The 16,979-nt window shown below is 31.4% G+C and overlaps 1 protein-coding gene across 2 annotated transcripts in view; it reads left to right on the forward strand.

The window, feature by feature from the left end:
• Positions 1 to 16,979, forward strand: part of LOC127709071 (uncharacterized) — a 44,674-nt gene that overhangs the window by 14,644 nt on the left and 13,051 nt on the right. For both annotated transcript variants that reach the window (XM_052214422.1, XM_052214416.1), the window contains exons 2-4: positions 1,900 to 2,482; positions 4,425 to 4,594; positions 15,424 to 15,641. In XM_052214422.1, the coding sequence (XP_052070382.1) occupies positions 1,900 to 2,482; positions 4,425 to 4,594; positions 15,424 to 15,641 (971 nt within the window). The remainder of the gene's footprint in view (positions 1 to 1,899; positions 2,483 to 4,424; positions 4,595 to 15,423; positions 15,642 to 16,979) is intronic.

Here is a 16,979-nt window from a genome sequence, read left to right on the forward strand (position 1 = left end):
ATGGAACCCAATCAGAAAAGTTTGGATTGTTAATTGTAAGAACATCATCAATATATCTGAATGTGAAATTAAATAATCTGGCTTCTTTGATCTTCTTGTTTTTGACAAGTGTTGGGAGGAACTCCGACTCATATGAAAATAAGAAGATGTCGGCAAGGAGAAACCGTTATGTTTATGTATGAAATTATACTGCTCATTTACAGAATACACAACTAATTACCTAGCAGAAAAATGGTTGAAATGCATAAATAATACATATAAGTAAAAACTTGATTTCACGTTTAACCATATCAACTATATTTGATTTTGAAAGTATCTTTCTTTGATATTTGACAACATTTCTATGTTTCCAAATTACTCATTTTGTAGTTACAAGTACAGTTTCAATAATCTTAATGTTAACATCACCTTTTAATTAATATTCATACCAATGAGTACATTCTTTTCTATTTTTTTCGGTAAATTGATAGTATTTTAACCAGTACAAAATTCATTTAACATTCAAAAATTCCAATCCAAATTTTTACAACTAATTTACAGTGAGCAAAAAGATGGTTTGATGTTTCTCTTTCTGGAAATAAGCAAACACCATTTTTTGTAGTCTATCTTCTGTATAAATAATATTGTTTAGTAGCTTCCATTGAATTTGTGTTGCTTTTCTATTAACTAAATGTTCGTGAACACTGTTCCAATGGCAACTCAGATTCAAAAGAAAGTTCCCATTTTAGTTCACAGTTTGGTACAATAGAGGTATCAAAGAAATATTGAATATCTTTTAAACGTAATTTCTTTACCTCTATGATTTCATTAATTTTTGTTAAATGGTTGGAGTTTTTACCTTTGAAATGTTTATAAGAATTAAAAGGGATGTTATTTTTAGAATTTAATACATTGATAATGTCAGTTGTGAATGCTGCTTTGATTCGACTCAGCTCTGATATCCTATTTCTCTTATTGATAAGTCGATTGAATATTTCAACGGAGGCTCTAAAACATTTCGTATTTTCGAAAAAAATGGCATAATATAATGAATTCCCCTTTAACTTAATATTAAAATTCTCCAAAATATTGTCTTCTAGTAATACCTCTCTCATCACATATCTATGTACTTTTTTGGAATTCTGACCATGAGACGAAGAGATTACTGTAATATTTCGACATTTTGATTTGACCAACTCTTTTTATATCGGGGCAAGTACAAATGAAAAAGTTTACACCAATTTGTTGTCTAAACATGTCAACCAATATTTTCCTATTGCATTCCATTCCTCCAAATCTGAGTTAATAATGTTATACATACTTTTAATATGTTTGGATTTTACAAAACTCAATAAAATCATTCCTATCCCGCCTGTATGTTTAGATAGACAGCAAACCGCACGCGACCATTTCAAAATAAAAGACCAAAGTTTGAGTATAGTTTGAGTACAATACACTATTTCTAAACTAGAGAATACGATGTACCTTTAAAAACATCAATATTAACATTGACTACAGCTAGTAAGGGTATTAACGACTGTCATCTGCAGCTTCCTGATCTAGACCTCGTTTTTGAATATATGTGCCGTTTTATTTTTCCTTGTTCATACTACTGGTCATCTCACCGGTCGCATGAACATACAAAGTTGTTCAATTGTGTGTTTTACTTTGCCGGTATATGGTTTAGAAAGACAAAAGAAGGTTTATGCATACGTAATACGTGCACGTCTGTTATCGTTTTTTGTGTGCTGTTTTATGATTAATACACATTTGTTTTATTGTAAAGTTGGGATCGTTATAATTTCAAACTGTTCAAATATTCTTTGACATTGTGATCACTCATGGAACATGTGGAAACGAAAAAGAAGTATTCAATCAATGTAATATACAATAAAAGAAAAACCCTGTTTTTTCTTTCAGCAAGACAGATTTTGTCCTTCCGATACTCTTTTTGAAACTGTGCATATATTTAACTCAATTGCTGAAGCTAAGTCAGAATGGAAATCGGTGGAATATATTATGATAAATGTTCTTGATGGTTCTACATTCCGATCAATATTTGAATGCTGTATATTTGGAGAAAACAGATTTGGTATACATCGATCAGAGGCGGTTGTCGAAGACAGTTTTAATTACAGATTAATAAAGCCGGAACTAATAGCTAAGAAATATAAGTGCTCAGTAAAGAACATTAAATTCAAGCCAGTACATATAGGACTGGTGGAAAATGGAAACTCTTGTGATCCATGTGTTACAGTCACGTCTGTTATTTATCCTGTAGTCATGGAACATGGCGCAGGTGTATGTGCAAAAATTGCTTTTAATTATCTCAACCCGTCGTACCTGATTGAATGGTTTGAATACCAGATAATGATGGAAGTAGATACAGTTGTAGTTATGTTACAATACATAAATGACGAAGCACTCGCAGTGTTTAAGTATTACAAACAAAAAGGTTTATTGGAAATTTTGCCGTATCCAATAAAACTACCAGGAAAAACAGGTAATACAATATATACTTTTGTCTATATCTAAGGGACAACATTGTCCCTTTTATGTATGTATTGACACAAGACAAAAATGATCTAAAGAATATGATTAATTTAGTGATAACATTTTCCATATGAATAATAATGACAAGTATTCTTCATCTTTTAATTCTATTTTTGGTACTCTCTGTACGTATGTTTTCAATTACATCAAAAATGCACGACAAGTTTGCACGTGCTTTTATATCATTTCACGTCTTAACAGTGAATAAAACAAGGATTTAACTGGAACCACCCGATAACTTAATAAAGACGAGAACTCAGTACGAAAAATGAATATAGTAAAATTAAGTCTATTTTAAAGTGATGCACACCCTGCCGACGCACCCGGTCTCCTGTAGTTTTAGAGTTTATGCCATTCCCTCAGTATTTCTTTTTTTTCAGCTTGAGTTTTATCTTCTTATTGGTGTAGGAGAATTGAACTTATGTTGTCTCCAATTTAAAGATAATGTTTATAAATGAAATAAAAACTGATAGCTTTAAATTTAAAACAATAACCATTACTACAATTCCGATATGCACATTATTTCTATCACAATTTCTAATTAATTCGAACGCAAAAAATGTAATAAACGTTTGTTTCCTTCACTTTCCTCCGAAAATAAGTATCCTTATTATCCTCTTGTTTTTGTAACACACGTTCAGAAAAATATAGAACCATGGTCCCAAAAGAAACGTAAAACCATTGTTTTATACTATATAGAATATTTACAGTACGCTTGGTCCGGGTTAATTTATGAATACATTAAAAAGAGTCGATGTTGTCGAGTGTAATACCCGTCCGTTATTTAACATCACTTGTCCATAGAAAACACTTTAAAATATGTGATGGCTCATTCTAAAAAAAGTCAGTGACTGTGTTTAATTGGATAGACTTTGTGCAAATTGAAAGTTTTGTTTTACTTGGAGAACTTGATGTTTTAGTATATCTTTGATTTCAGAAACAATAAACCAATCAACAGTTGGGTTTGAATTCAATTGCTTCATAGCGTGCATAGTTGCATTTTTGCTGATATTAATCGTCATATTAAAAACACTAATCATGCAGAAATTTTTCATGGAAACAAGTACAAATGTATTTTGCACTCAACTTCTAAAGTTACACGTTACTGATAAATATACCAACAATGATTGAATGTAACAAAAAATTATTTTTGTCAGTGTTTTATTCTTATACGACACACATATATAGGTTTCAAAAATATATTAAAAAAAAAATGAACATGTATTTCTAGAAAGGAGATGAGCCCGTTTTGGTTGCTATGAATTCGAAAATCAAAAAATATTATAAATCTACAAAATAACAACCTGCAGATGGCCATAAGAAATTAGTCTGTCTTGAATCAGTATTCATAGCTTTGAATTTTGTTTTAATTTTTGCGTTAGGGCTTCAAACTACTTGCATTTAATGCGAAACTGCAAACACTGCCATTTTCGAGGTCTTGAAATTAATATTTAGAAATAAGCCCGAAAAGATATTTCCTACTTAGTGTATTTTACATGGTTTATATCTGAATGATATCTTTTAGGAGTAAGAACTTTTATTGTTCAATACTATGTGGTAAAATATTGTGACATCAACAGTGACATTTCAACCCTTAAGTGTCTAGATTTTATCAATCTATTCACTTATTAATAAATTTTACATAATTTTGAAAGGTTTCAATAAGTTTATTTATTCTAGATTTCAGGGATAGCTATAGGATAATGGCTTTAATCATTTCTTCTCCTTCACTCAGATTTCTGTTAGATGTGTCAGATTTAGAGATTTTCTTCTTTTGTTAGTATCTTATGCTGCCTTCTACAAGGATATTTTATATGTTTGTTGTAGTGATATACCAAACTTCTCCTTTTACTCATACGCATTTTGTAATACAGAATACACAATCATTTCAGATCGTGGATTTGAATCAACTAATTGGCACTTTGATCAAAGTGTTCATGATGAACAGGTTGCTGTTTACACATGTCAGGCATATTTTCAAGGATATGAATTAGTTGCAGTCATCGATTTTGACGAATTCATAGTGCAAGATAAATTCATATCATACAAAACAATGCTAAAGGTATGTGAATAATCATTAAAAGGTTAAATCACCACGTGTTTCAGTTGCACAATACCGTCAGTTAATGTCAAATATAGTACCAAAAAATAACAAATTAATCAAATGCTGTAAAGTAGCTACTTCTTAAAAGGCAACCTATTATAAGGGACTTCTAAATAGAAAAATATATTCCATGGTATCCAATAAACAAGGACATATGTTACTTTATATGAATATACCAAACACAATATAATTTGTTTGGGCTTCCTATCAATACACAAATGTTTTGTGACTTTGGTTTTCCAAATATTGAGTCTGTATCATACTAGCTAGATATAAGGAAGATATTTTTTCAGACCAAATTCAGTTTTTATTTTGCGTTATTACTTGATGATCAAATGTCCCGACTCTCGAAAACAATGATAATGACAATTTTTTATTCAAAGTTAACATTATCTGTGTATCTGCTTATCATTGAGATGACCGGGGTAACTCAAAATGTAATGGCAATGGACTATAATCAATTATATTTGTATTTAAAAACTTATGTGTAATAGAGGTGAAAGTTACCGAAGGGATATTCAATCTCATAAGTCGAAAACATACTGACAAAGCAATGGCAAAAAAGGAACTTTGTTTGTTGAAATGCTTTTATACAATCATCTATTGTATAGAGGTATCTCACAGTAAATGTGAATATGGACTCGTGTTTTCTTATGAAATTTATGTTATGCATATATATTGCTGTTCTAGTTTTAAAATACAAGAAAATACAAATAAAGATATTAACAAATTTGAGGAAATCGCAGAAGTTCCCAAAGGAGCCTGACCGGATACGCCGACAGGAGATGCGTCTCGTGCTATGCATGCATCAACCGCCATGCAAATCAACACTCAGTAAAAATTTCACAACCGGAAATAGGACACAATCGGTACATGTATAGATCAGACGAATGTTCTGAAACTTAAAGATTTAAGGCTGCGAAATCAAATGCAAGTTGAGTTACATACACATCGTAACATATTAATTGAGATATGTAAAGGCCACAAGCTAAAGGATGGGTCTGTTACTGCCGCGAAATAGGAAGCTGACGGTTGGGAATTAGAAATGGTCACGTTTGTCATATATTTGATTTTGAATTTGTCCATTTGAGTCAACATCGAAGAAAATCTGAAGATATGAAGCAGACCTTCTAGTTTCGTCAGTACCTCAAATCTCAAGTTCACTGGGATATATGAGATGCAGGCATTCACTGAAATGTGATTGATCGGGAAATAGGACATCATCAATATTTATCTGAAAGTGATATTCGAATAGAGTGGCGGAAGATACCAAAGGAATATTCAAACTCATAAGTCGATGACAAACTGACAACGCCATTGCAAAAAAGGAAAAAAAATCCAAAATACAAACAACATCACACAAAGCACAACATAAAATACTAAAGACTGAGAAACACTTACCCCACCAAAAACCGGGAGAATCTGTGGTGCTCTAGAACTTAGAAATATGCTACCTCTATTTGTCTTTGATAAGGCTGTATGAATTCTGCTTCATATGAATACAAAAACAAGATGATAATTTATCAGTATAAAAACAAAATTTGCTTGCAGTCAATTCATATTTTATCAATCGTTTGTTTCGTCTATGTTCAGACTGTTTCGTAGTTGTTTTACCTTGACACATAACCATCATACTGAAATGTCTGAAAAAGCTACTGAACAGAACTGAATTGACTGCAAGTGAATGGTCTTAATTGTATTTAAATACTTAGTAACCGCAATCGATAAGTCTGAAAATTGACTGAAAGATTGAAAATCTTTGAATAATTAATGGTTCAGACTTTCAAGATGAAATTAAGACTAAAATGACCACTTAAGACTAAAATTAATTTACCAGTGTCTTGAGGAGACCAAAAAAAACAGTTGAATGTGTTGTCGATGAACAGTCAATAAGTACAAGAACAATATTTTTGTAAAAATCTTACCCAACTTTTAATATCCTAACTATTGGAGAACACGATAGAGACATTTAGAAAATACTTTATAGAGTTTCGAGATACCGAAAACTAATTTTCGTTTACAAATAATTAGTTTTGTTCTTTAGAGTCAATCATTTTGCTTTTAAATTGACCTTATAATTTTATTTCAAATACAATTTCAAGGAAATGCATATTTGCTCAACCAGTCAATGAACTCACCAAATAAAGAATAAGCTGCGTCGGATAAAAATCGACCTTATACAAATGAATATCAATACATCTGTTTACTTAGTTCGGGTTGAAAAAATATTTTTGCAAAGTCTGTAAATGTTTTAAAAATGAGTTGATATAAGACCCCTACAAAACAGATCAAAATTCATCTTTTATTTCGTATTTGAGTGTTCCAAAATCAATCAAAGTCTTATAAATGCACATGTATACGTGCACTTGCATAAGATCGATTTCTATCCGACACAACTCAAATGTTTACGCCGTTGATTAAAGAATATTGACCCATTATTTTCATAATGAATTAAGAACGCTCCGAAAACAAGAAATGTGAATAAAATCATAATATATTCATGTTGTTAAAATTTATAAAGTTAAACTAAACGTCTGTGTGTAAAACGTGTACTCGTTAATCGTAAAAGTGATAAGCTTTTGCCTATTTTTTGATGATTTTACATTTTAATTTTTGGACAGGGATGCAAATTAATTCATTGATCAAATCAATCTTTTACCTTTTCGTAGATTATTTTTAATGAAATAGATGACAATGCCTATTCACGATATTCAAACGGTTTGCTTCCCCAATATCAGTTGTTGTGTAGCTTTTAGTCTTGATGAAAAATAATCGCATCGATTGGCTCAATCCATAATGAGATGGTATATAAAGACGATTGTGCAGTTGTTCTTTAACTCAGCGACTTTCAAATTGTTGCAATATGTAATGTAGAAACTAATTTCTAAAATGAACAAAAAATAATTTTAACCACCGGCTATTGGACGGCTTGTTCTGTTCGAACTCACACACATGATTACAAATCTTTCTGAAATGTTCATTCAAGTGACAATTGTTTTACAAATGACATATCAAAATCAATGCTACCCCAAACAGTGTAATACTTTATCAACTGAAAATCTTTTTTTAATAAACAATTTCTCTAATTCTTAGCCGATCTATCCTTTTCCTGACCTGTTCATTAGTTTTATCAATCAACGTGTGGTTCGTTTGATCTCAGTTCTTCATTGGTCAAAATACAATGATGTCAAATTTGTTTGCTTTTCTCTGAATTTCCTATTCTGACGTCACGACAAAAAGGCGATCTTGCCTGATGACGTTACATAGAAAGGACACGTCTTTTTGCAGATTATTTGAAAAGAAGGATTAAGTTTGTCTACATTTTGTCTTTAAATAATTAATTAGAGAAACAGATTCGTCCACCAAATCTCGTGCAATACGATATTTTTCCATTCCCGACTGTTAAATTTTACTTAATAATAACGCGCAGCGAGCCTCGCGTTTTAACTTTGAAATTCAACTGTCTCGAGGGGAGAAATATCGTATTACACTCGATCCAGTGGTAGAATATATATGTACTTCATTTTGATTGGTAGATATATAAACAAACAATAGGTACCGAAATTTTTCGCATACGAATTCACTGGAAATATGCGACATACTTATGTTTTAAATAGTTAATCAAATAGTTTATGCATTTCAACACAATGCAAATAATCATATCATATCACGGGAGATACAGGGACAGGACGATAGATTCATTATATTCAATGAAACATCAACTTGAAATTAAAAATATTTTTTTCGTCTTACAAATAGTTATGATGTCTTACTTATGTTCACATATGAAACAATTTGTTTTCTATTTGCATAGAAATATCTGAAACTCCCAATAAATATCCCGAAGCTTTATGAAAGGTGAAACAATACGGAATATAAGAAATATAAGTAAGCATAACAAATCAATACACCATCTAAGTAATTTCAAAAGGATGTTTTTGAATACCTTTTGATCATATCGAATTAGATGATAGTATTAAGATGTTTAACTAATTAACTGTCCTTTATTATTACAGCATAAAAATTTAAAAGTAAAAAGTCTATTTTAGACTAATTCTAATCACTAAATATAACCAATATATACGTAAAATAAAATCGTGTATTATGAATAACTGGCATTTATTGCATTTTGTCGGATAATGTGCACACGTTTTTAATGTTTAACCAATCGTTAGAAACCTAAGAGACATTCTTACTGTATCAAAATTATAGACCATCATATTAATGTGACAGTTTAACCTCTTTGAATTTGATTATGGCAGATTAGTCATAATGTTTTTGTTATTGGTGTCAAATTTAAACATAGTCAAACTGATGAATATATGAATAATTTATTCATTTATTTATATTAAAGTAACGAACCGTAACATAACCATCACAAGCTTTGTCTAAAAAAACACAAAGCTTCGTCTTTTCAGATAATGGGAGATATATGATTGCCTGGGTGTTTTATAATAACAAAATAAACTGAACAGGATGATACATGTGCCGGTGGTACTATATGTTGACCTATATCTTCTAGAAGTTTATTGTTTTATTGTGTCTTTGTGTTATTGTCTTTGATGTGTACCTAACGTCTCCTTTTAATAATATCTAATATCGATATATGTACTTAGGGGTAAATGTTATACAGCACAATCATAGACAAAATAGAATTAAAACATATAGAAAGGCAGTGAGAAGCCTTGTTCTTATATTGATAAAGATAGAAAGAAAAGAAAGAAACAGTATATCTTGCAGATTTTTTGGAGCTTCATTTTATAATTAAAAGATGTAGAATTATTGACATATCTGTCTCTTCTTAGGAAAGTGGCTGCAACTGCATACAGTACTTAATTATACGTCATTTGGTCTCTGATAGAAAGTTGTCTCAAAGGCAATCATACCAGATCTTCTTATTTTTATATGTCGTGGAGCTCAGAGTATCCATGCTGTCAGGTCTTGTACCTGCCATGCTCCCCATGTTTTGGAAAATTTTATTATCCGTTTTGGTTCTTGGGTCATCGCGTAGATTAATCTGTTCAATAACGGTATATATTTGATTTTTTTTAAATCACTTTCACACAAAACTGGAAGTTTGTTACACAAAAAAAAAAAAAAAAAAATGAAAACAACACGTTATACATTTCATGCGTCCGAAGCGCTCTTCTGGATTTACTTTCAGCAGGAACGCTCAAAGCCGAATATTTGAAAGCCTAGGATGTATAAGGACCGAAAACGTTGAAGAGCTATATCGATATGCATTTCTTTGTTTTTTTACCCGCGTTGACCAATGCGGTAGCAAAGTCTAGTAACCGTTCGACTCCTTCCGCCCGTCGTCAAAGTTTTCTTGAAATGAAAAATTAAAGGAAATGATTTAGTATTGGGTCTGCAGCTTGATAAAGATGAGTTGTAGCAAGTTAGCAATCTTGACATCTGTCGTGTATCCGCTTCCCGTTTGCCGATAGTTTTAAATTGAATAACACTCATTGTAGAAGCAAAAGTTTCGTCAAGCTTTTCTTGGCTCTAATTGAAGTAAATGATTTTAGTATTTTGTCTGGGAATGATCATTTATGTAAACTCAATCAATTGCATGTAGTGACGCAGGTCCATACCCGGTATTTGTCTTGTTTGTCATTATCGATTGCTCTATTGATATTGACTTCACATGAATCGACTCAGTTACCAATCAATTAAATGCAATATATTGTCCTTCCATCTTTCCTAGATTAAATAATGACCAATGGTAATATCGAGTTTTGTTGACATATTCCGTTGACACTATTCCTTTCAAATTCCACATTTACGGATAAATGTTTTGTAAGTACTACACGAGGAGCCCTTTGTAAAAAATATACTTATATGTTTGATTTTCATTGGTTGGAAATTCTAAAATAGAACTTTTAAGTTAAATCAGATTAGGTAATCGATTTGTTGGTGATTCGACCAAAATAAACAAACAATTGTATCATCCTGATATGAAAAATAACTGCCAAATTTGATTCAAGACATTACGGCCAAGTTTGTACAACGACGCATGTTCGTTGGGAAGAAATAAACAGTCATAGAAAATGTTTCTTAAATAACTTGTATTTTATTTGTGTCAACAACAAAAGGAATATTTCATTTACGCACAATTGACGTAAATCGCTTTTAACAGGGACAGTCATAGATTAATATTTTCTACATCAATTATTCAAATAGAGTTTTTGGTACAATAATATCATAAAATAATGCTTGAAGGCTACAATTTTTAAATGGAATGTAATTGCACGTTTCAATTCTAATTTCAGATTATCAACCCTGAATGTAAGATTTTGGAAATAAACAACTCGTTTACGTACTTCAGTCATTTTCGGCTTTCCCAAATACTTATTATAAGATCATTGATATACGGATACATGCTCGATACATGTATGGATGTGTTCAGCAATGTCTCTAAATGTAATTTGTTTAAGGCAATAATCAAAATAGCATTCAATAAATTTTTAACTACCTAGTCTAACATAAGCAAAAAGCACTTAAAGTTATGCAGTGTTATGTATTTATACTCACCATGTTGTTTTCTCGCAACAGTATATCATATTAGTATGTTTGGATGCAAGAATTATTATTTTTCAATAAAAAATGTACCCCCATTTTATCAAATAACCATTTTTTTTAAAGCTGAAAAATTTAGATGTTTTTTTTTCTTTCAGGAAAACTATTCAATCTAAATTTGATAAACATAAATTATACCACCATTTAAAACGTCCTCTTTCCAACCATACAATAACCATTGATGAACAATTATCGCAAAAAGAAAAAGTTTAAACAGTTCATGGTCTAAAATGCAAATATTTGAAATATTTGCTCATAGAGACTCACTTATTTAGCTTCTATAAGACACTCCGATATCAAAGTAATCTTCAAGGGATTTAGAAACTGAAAGACCATTTCTTTTTAGAATAAAACTCTTCCTTCTTATTAAAATTACATGTTAATTTGGGGATTAAACATACATTGCCTTTAATTAGTATGTCTACAAATCGAGACAACACTCAGAAAAATAAACTGTTGTAATTGATCATGTACAAAAATAACAGAATGAAAATAATACAGGTTAAATATTTGCTGTATTTGAAATTGTAGTATTACATCTAAGTTCAACAAAACTAGTAAAACAGATTTCTAATTTATATCTTCCGCGAAAAGTAAGTGGATGGTTTGATATATTAACCTTTTAACATATTAATGAACATTATAAATCAGTTCAATTCTAGTAAATTTTATGCGATTTTTAACCTTTTCACTGTTGGAATTTTGTGCTTAGTCGTGTTTCTTGCAAATTGCTAGATCTGCACTTTTCAAGACCGACAACGTTCCTTAATCCTGTTTCACATTTTTCTGACCTTGAACCTTTATTTAGGACCCATATAAAATATAAACATTGACATTTAATAACTTCCCACATTCAACAGAAAGCGGGCCTAACGACGAATGAACTTCAGTGCAAACTTAACTTTAGCCTTGAGCAGACAAGATAAACATTTGCTAAATAATGTGTGAAGTTCAAGCAGAAAGTAGCTAGGTTTTAGGACTACTTGTTGTGAAATGAACTTCATCTGGATTTACTTTTGAATTCTTTAACAGACCTAAAAAGAAAGATGAAGTTTGTCTACATATCGTCTTAAAATCAGTGGAGAAACAGGTTCAACCACTGTATCTCGTATGATACGATATTTTTAAATTTTCATAATTAAAACGTGTCGCCATTAAAACTGCATTTGCGACCATTAAATCACCAATTGCAGGCGATTACTTTTTTACTGCAGAACTGTTATTCCTTATTTGGGCTGTAATTGTTTCAAGAGACAGGATCATATAAAAAGACAGGATTGATGTGTTCTGAGATATGCGATATATTTTACCCTTTTACCCTAAATTCAATTTTTGGAACTCTTCAACCAGATAATTTGTTTTCATTCTAGTTAATATGCCATTTTTGGTCAAAATCTTCCATTTCAATCATTATGAAGACTATAATTCCTACGTTTTCCTCCAAGTTTCAGTAATATAAATTAAATCTCAGTTCTATGATCTTAGCAAGAAGATGCCGCACAAAAACCACATGTACCTGTTATATTCGGCAACGCCTACAATTTATAGAAGCACGATGACTTATTGAAATCTGGGCATTGATACATTTTTAGTTATATCTGAAGCCTGTCCAGGTCTATAATTTGATTATTTGTTTATTCAGCGTTGAATGCTATGTACTTTCGAAGATGTACGCTTGGTCCCATCATCCAACTGAAAAAGGTGTTACTCTGGTAAAATTAAAGCGTAATTCTAAAAGGATAAATTTGAAACGATAACGCCCATACTCGTTTTCGTACATTTGTCCCGATATTCTTTTCGACTTAGTGTTGATCAGCGTTATCGTACGGTGAATAAAACATAAAAAAACATGGCCTAATTTAAAATACTGACATGATGAATTTAACGTAGGCAGTAAAACGGTTGCCTTAGAATACGTTTTATTCAAAAAAAGAGTGTGTCCAGAAGTATAAGTTGAACGATTCTAGATGAAAATAAAAAAAGTAGTGTTAATATGTGTGTTAATACGAATAATACAAAATGAATCATTTTGAAATTTTCAATATTTTCAATATTTTATCCGGCAAAGGGTTTTCACTATACGAATACAAAGATAAATACATTTCTAAATATAACACGCCAATGACTGTGTTCTCTTTTAACCAATGATTTTTCTAGAAGTTTTAAGAAAGTAAAATAATGTTGAATGCTCGTGCAACAGCAAAGTATATTTAGAAACATAGTACATATATTATATAAGATAAAAGTGAACCAACATCTATATTTGGTGGTCGTATGGTAGGATAGCTAAAGTGGATACCTAGCGGTATGCGGCGGTTGTCTATCTCATAGTCACTATACCAGGAGATTCAAAGACAACATTAAGACTATCACGAAGTTGCGGTGATGACGCCACCCCCGTGGCAAAACTATTCGAGACAATAAAAGATACCACAACTTAGTGATAGCCTTAGTGATTTGTCTTTGAATCTTCTTATATATTATATATGTAAGTTTTATTGAATTCGACATTGATTTCAAAATGAAAGATGTGAACATTTTTTTTATACAAGTCACAGGTAACATGATACTTTTGGGTTGGTGCGACTTAATATTAAAGATTTGAGAACTAATTCATGTCGCGATTCAACTTGCAATGATTTGGTTATATGGAGTGCGTGAACACATTAGAACACATGACCTTATCAAATACCTTGACTATAAGCCTGGTATGATTTACGAGTTCTTATATTTTATTTATTCAAACCAGGAAAATTTCAGTAAGAAGACATGAACTGATGGAATGATATTAGTTTTCATGTTGTTAATTTCAAAAATGTTTCCTAAATCGAGATATATAAGGAACATATTCGTTTAGTAGTATCACACATCTAATACATATTGTAGTATGCAAGCGTTTATGATATAATTGTTGTAAACGTCATTATAAGTGATACACAGATCGGTAGAGGTTTTAATCATTTTTTGAGGTCACATAAACAATTATGTGGGTCCTTCATGGAACAGTCATGTTAAAAACCATTGTTTTATTGAGTATTGAAATATAGGTGGAAAACAAAACTCAATCTGTATGCACATCTCCATAAAAGAATCTGTGGGATTTTTCTCATTGCTTTTTTTTGTATAGTAAAGAAGTTGTTTTTGGAAAAATGATAAACAAATGATTTAAACATTCTTTAATTTGATACTATTACTTCTAAATAAACCTGTTAATTTAGATAGTACTTAGAAGACATTTTAACAGATTTCACCAAAGACGGTTCTTTCATGTTGAAAGTAACGTTTTCATCTTTTAATGTCCAGTTCTAAGTGACTAAGTTACTTTCTTTAACCGTAAATGCTTATTATATTGAGGTCAGAATTTTGTGGTAATTCTGGACGTAGGAAGCTGGAAGGTTGACTTTTTTGCGACAATGTTAAGGTTTCAGTTCAAATAATTTCAGATTTGACTTTTATCCGTTGAATCTAAACATATGGCTGAACTTCATGAAGACACAACCAAACACTATTTGATATACTTTTTGAAAACATCCTTTGAAGTTTTGAATATCTTTCATCAGATCTTATTTTTGAGTTTTATGGTAATCTTCGAAAGTGGTTACAAAAGGAGTGCCATTTTTTTTCTATCGGTGACGTTTGGTGGCTCAATTTAATTTGGCGTACACTTCTAGGCTACTTCGAATACGCTGGATTGCAGTAAGATATCATATCACATTGGATGCAATTTAGAAGTACTAATACATTTATTGTAGGGCTAAAATAATGTTTTGAAAGGAAACCAGATATATGCAAAATTATTGCTGTGTTATTATTACACATTTTCCAATCTTTTTACTGATACTATTTGAAACGTTTAAAACTGAAGAAGACATTTATTCTGTCAACCGGTCTCGTTTCTGTTGGAAGTCTTATGATTACAGCAGTGTCTTGTATTTTCACATAGTGGATATATTCAAAATTGAACATCAGTAAAATACTTTTGCTCCTTTTTAAAATACGTTGTCCAGAACGCAGAGGAGAGCTGTAATAAATGTAATGCATATCATTTTTGTTAATCATTTGTGCCAAATCATTTTAAATCTTCAATGCATTAAACATGTGAAGCTCAGTACCCCAAGCTTTTCTGTTACAAACACATGGGTATTGGTATTGAATAGACTTTTAGTTAGTTTGATAACTTAACTATTTATATTTATTCTCTCTTTCAGTCTGAATTATTGCCATTGTATCCGCTGGCTGCAGCATTTACGTTCAATGTATCTTTTTTCATAACGGACTGGGGATTTTCAGGAGTAGAACCACTACTTACAAGTCAATACATAAAAAGAACAAGTCCTCGATATGAGCGGTTTAAAACTATGTACATCCCAAAAAGAACTCAAGATGTGAACACACATTATGTCCATCCAAAACCTGGATACAAAAGGTATGCTTCATATATTAAATCATCGAAAACATTTCAGGTAATATTTAGAGAGGTGCGAAAGATACGAAAGAGATTCGAGCTCATTAGTCGAAAACAAACTAACAAAAATGCCATGGTAAAACAACGGAAAAAGCGACGAATAGACAAACAATGGTGCACAAAACACAACATAGAAAACTAAAGACTAAGCCACACGAACCCTACTAAAAAACCGAGGGTGATCCCAGGGGTCCCGAAAACGAAAGCATATTCCGATCCACCTGTAGTATCTATCATGTTGCTCATGTAAGTACACACCCGGTGAAGTCTAATTGGGTAGGTCACTTTCGAGTAAGAGAGGGCGAGATTGTGATTACGATTTCCGTGAAACAGATATTCAATAACGGTCAACCAATTCGTGATGGCGTCCGTTCAAGTTTTAGGGAATGATTTCGAGTGGGAACTCTTGATTCAAATGCTTCCTCGTAAGCAGCGACCCTATATCAAGGAAATCATGATAGGAAATGCATGCTCTGGAATATCGTATCAAGTAAAAGATATATACTTCATATGCAGGTGCTGCGGGAATGCTGCTACATAGAAATGGAAAGTTCACAATTGGGAAGTTGAAATCATCTCTTTTTGTCGTAAAGTTTTGTTTCCATCCGACCCTCAATGTCAAGTTCTAAATGTAAGTCAAGATATCAGGCAGACTAAACTGTATTTGTGGTATCATTTATTTCAAGGTCGATGGGATAGATGCGTTCAAACATAGTCACCAAACTTTGAATTATTTAGTGAGATGCCATCATGTACATAGCGGAACGTGAAGTTACAGGATAATGCTAGCTTTTTGACATTCTTCATAAGAAGCTCATGTATAAAGAAATCTTTTATTGCATTTTAAGTCATTTATACAGTAAACATTTATTAAAATTTGAAAACCCAATAAAATATTCTATTAATTGCGAAATGCGAAAACGGGCCGCATTACTTGATATTAACCAACAATACACAGCGACTTTGTCAGCACATTTTATAATTTCTTTTTAAATCTAATTATATATATTCAAACAAAAGGGACTGAATATATTGCTGGAATGAAACTATACTTACAAGGGTTGGTATATTGCTCATAGGCCTTCAAAGTCTCTAACAATACATAATTCTCAACATTTCAAATGGTTTATACCAAGAACATTACAACAAGTTAATATTTGCGACGCTTAAGTAAAAAACATGCAGCTCTTCGTATAAATAAAAATATCAATAGTTAATGAATTTTAGTCTTATACGGTCATTTTGATCTTAACATCATCTGAAAAGTCTAGACAATAAATTATTCAGTCATGTTCAGTC

The sequence above is a fragment of the Mytilus californianus genome, unplaced genomic scaffold (assembly GCF_021869535.1).
Source record: "Mytilus californianus isolate M0D057914Y unplaced genomic scaffold, xbMytCali1.0.p SCAF_1, whole genome shotgun sequence".
Taxonomy (NCBI): Eukaryota; Metazoa; Mollusca; class Bivalvia; order Mytilida; family Mytilidae; genus Mytilus; species Mytilus californianus.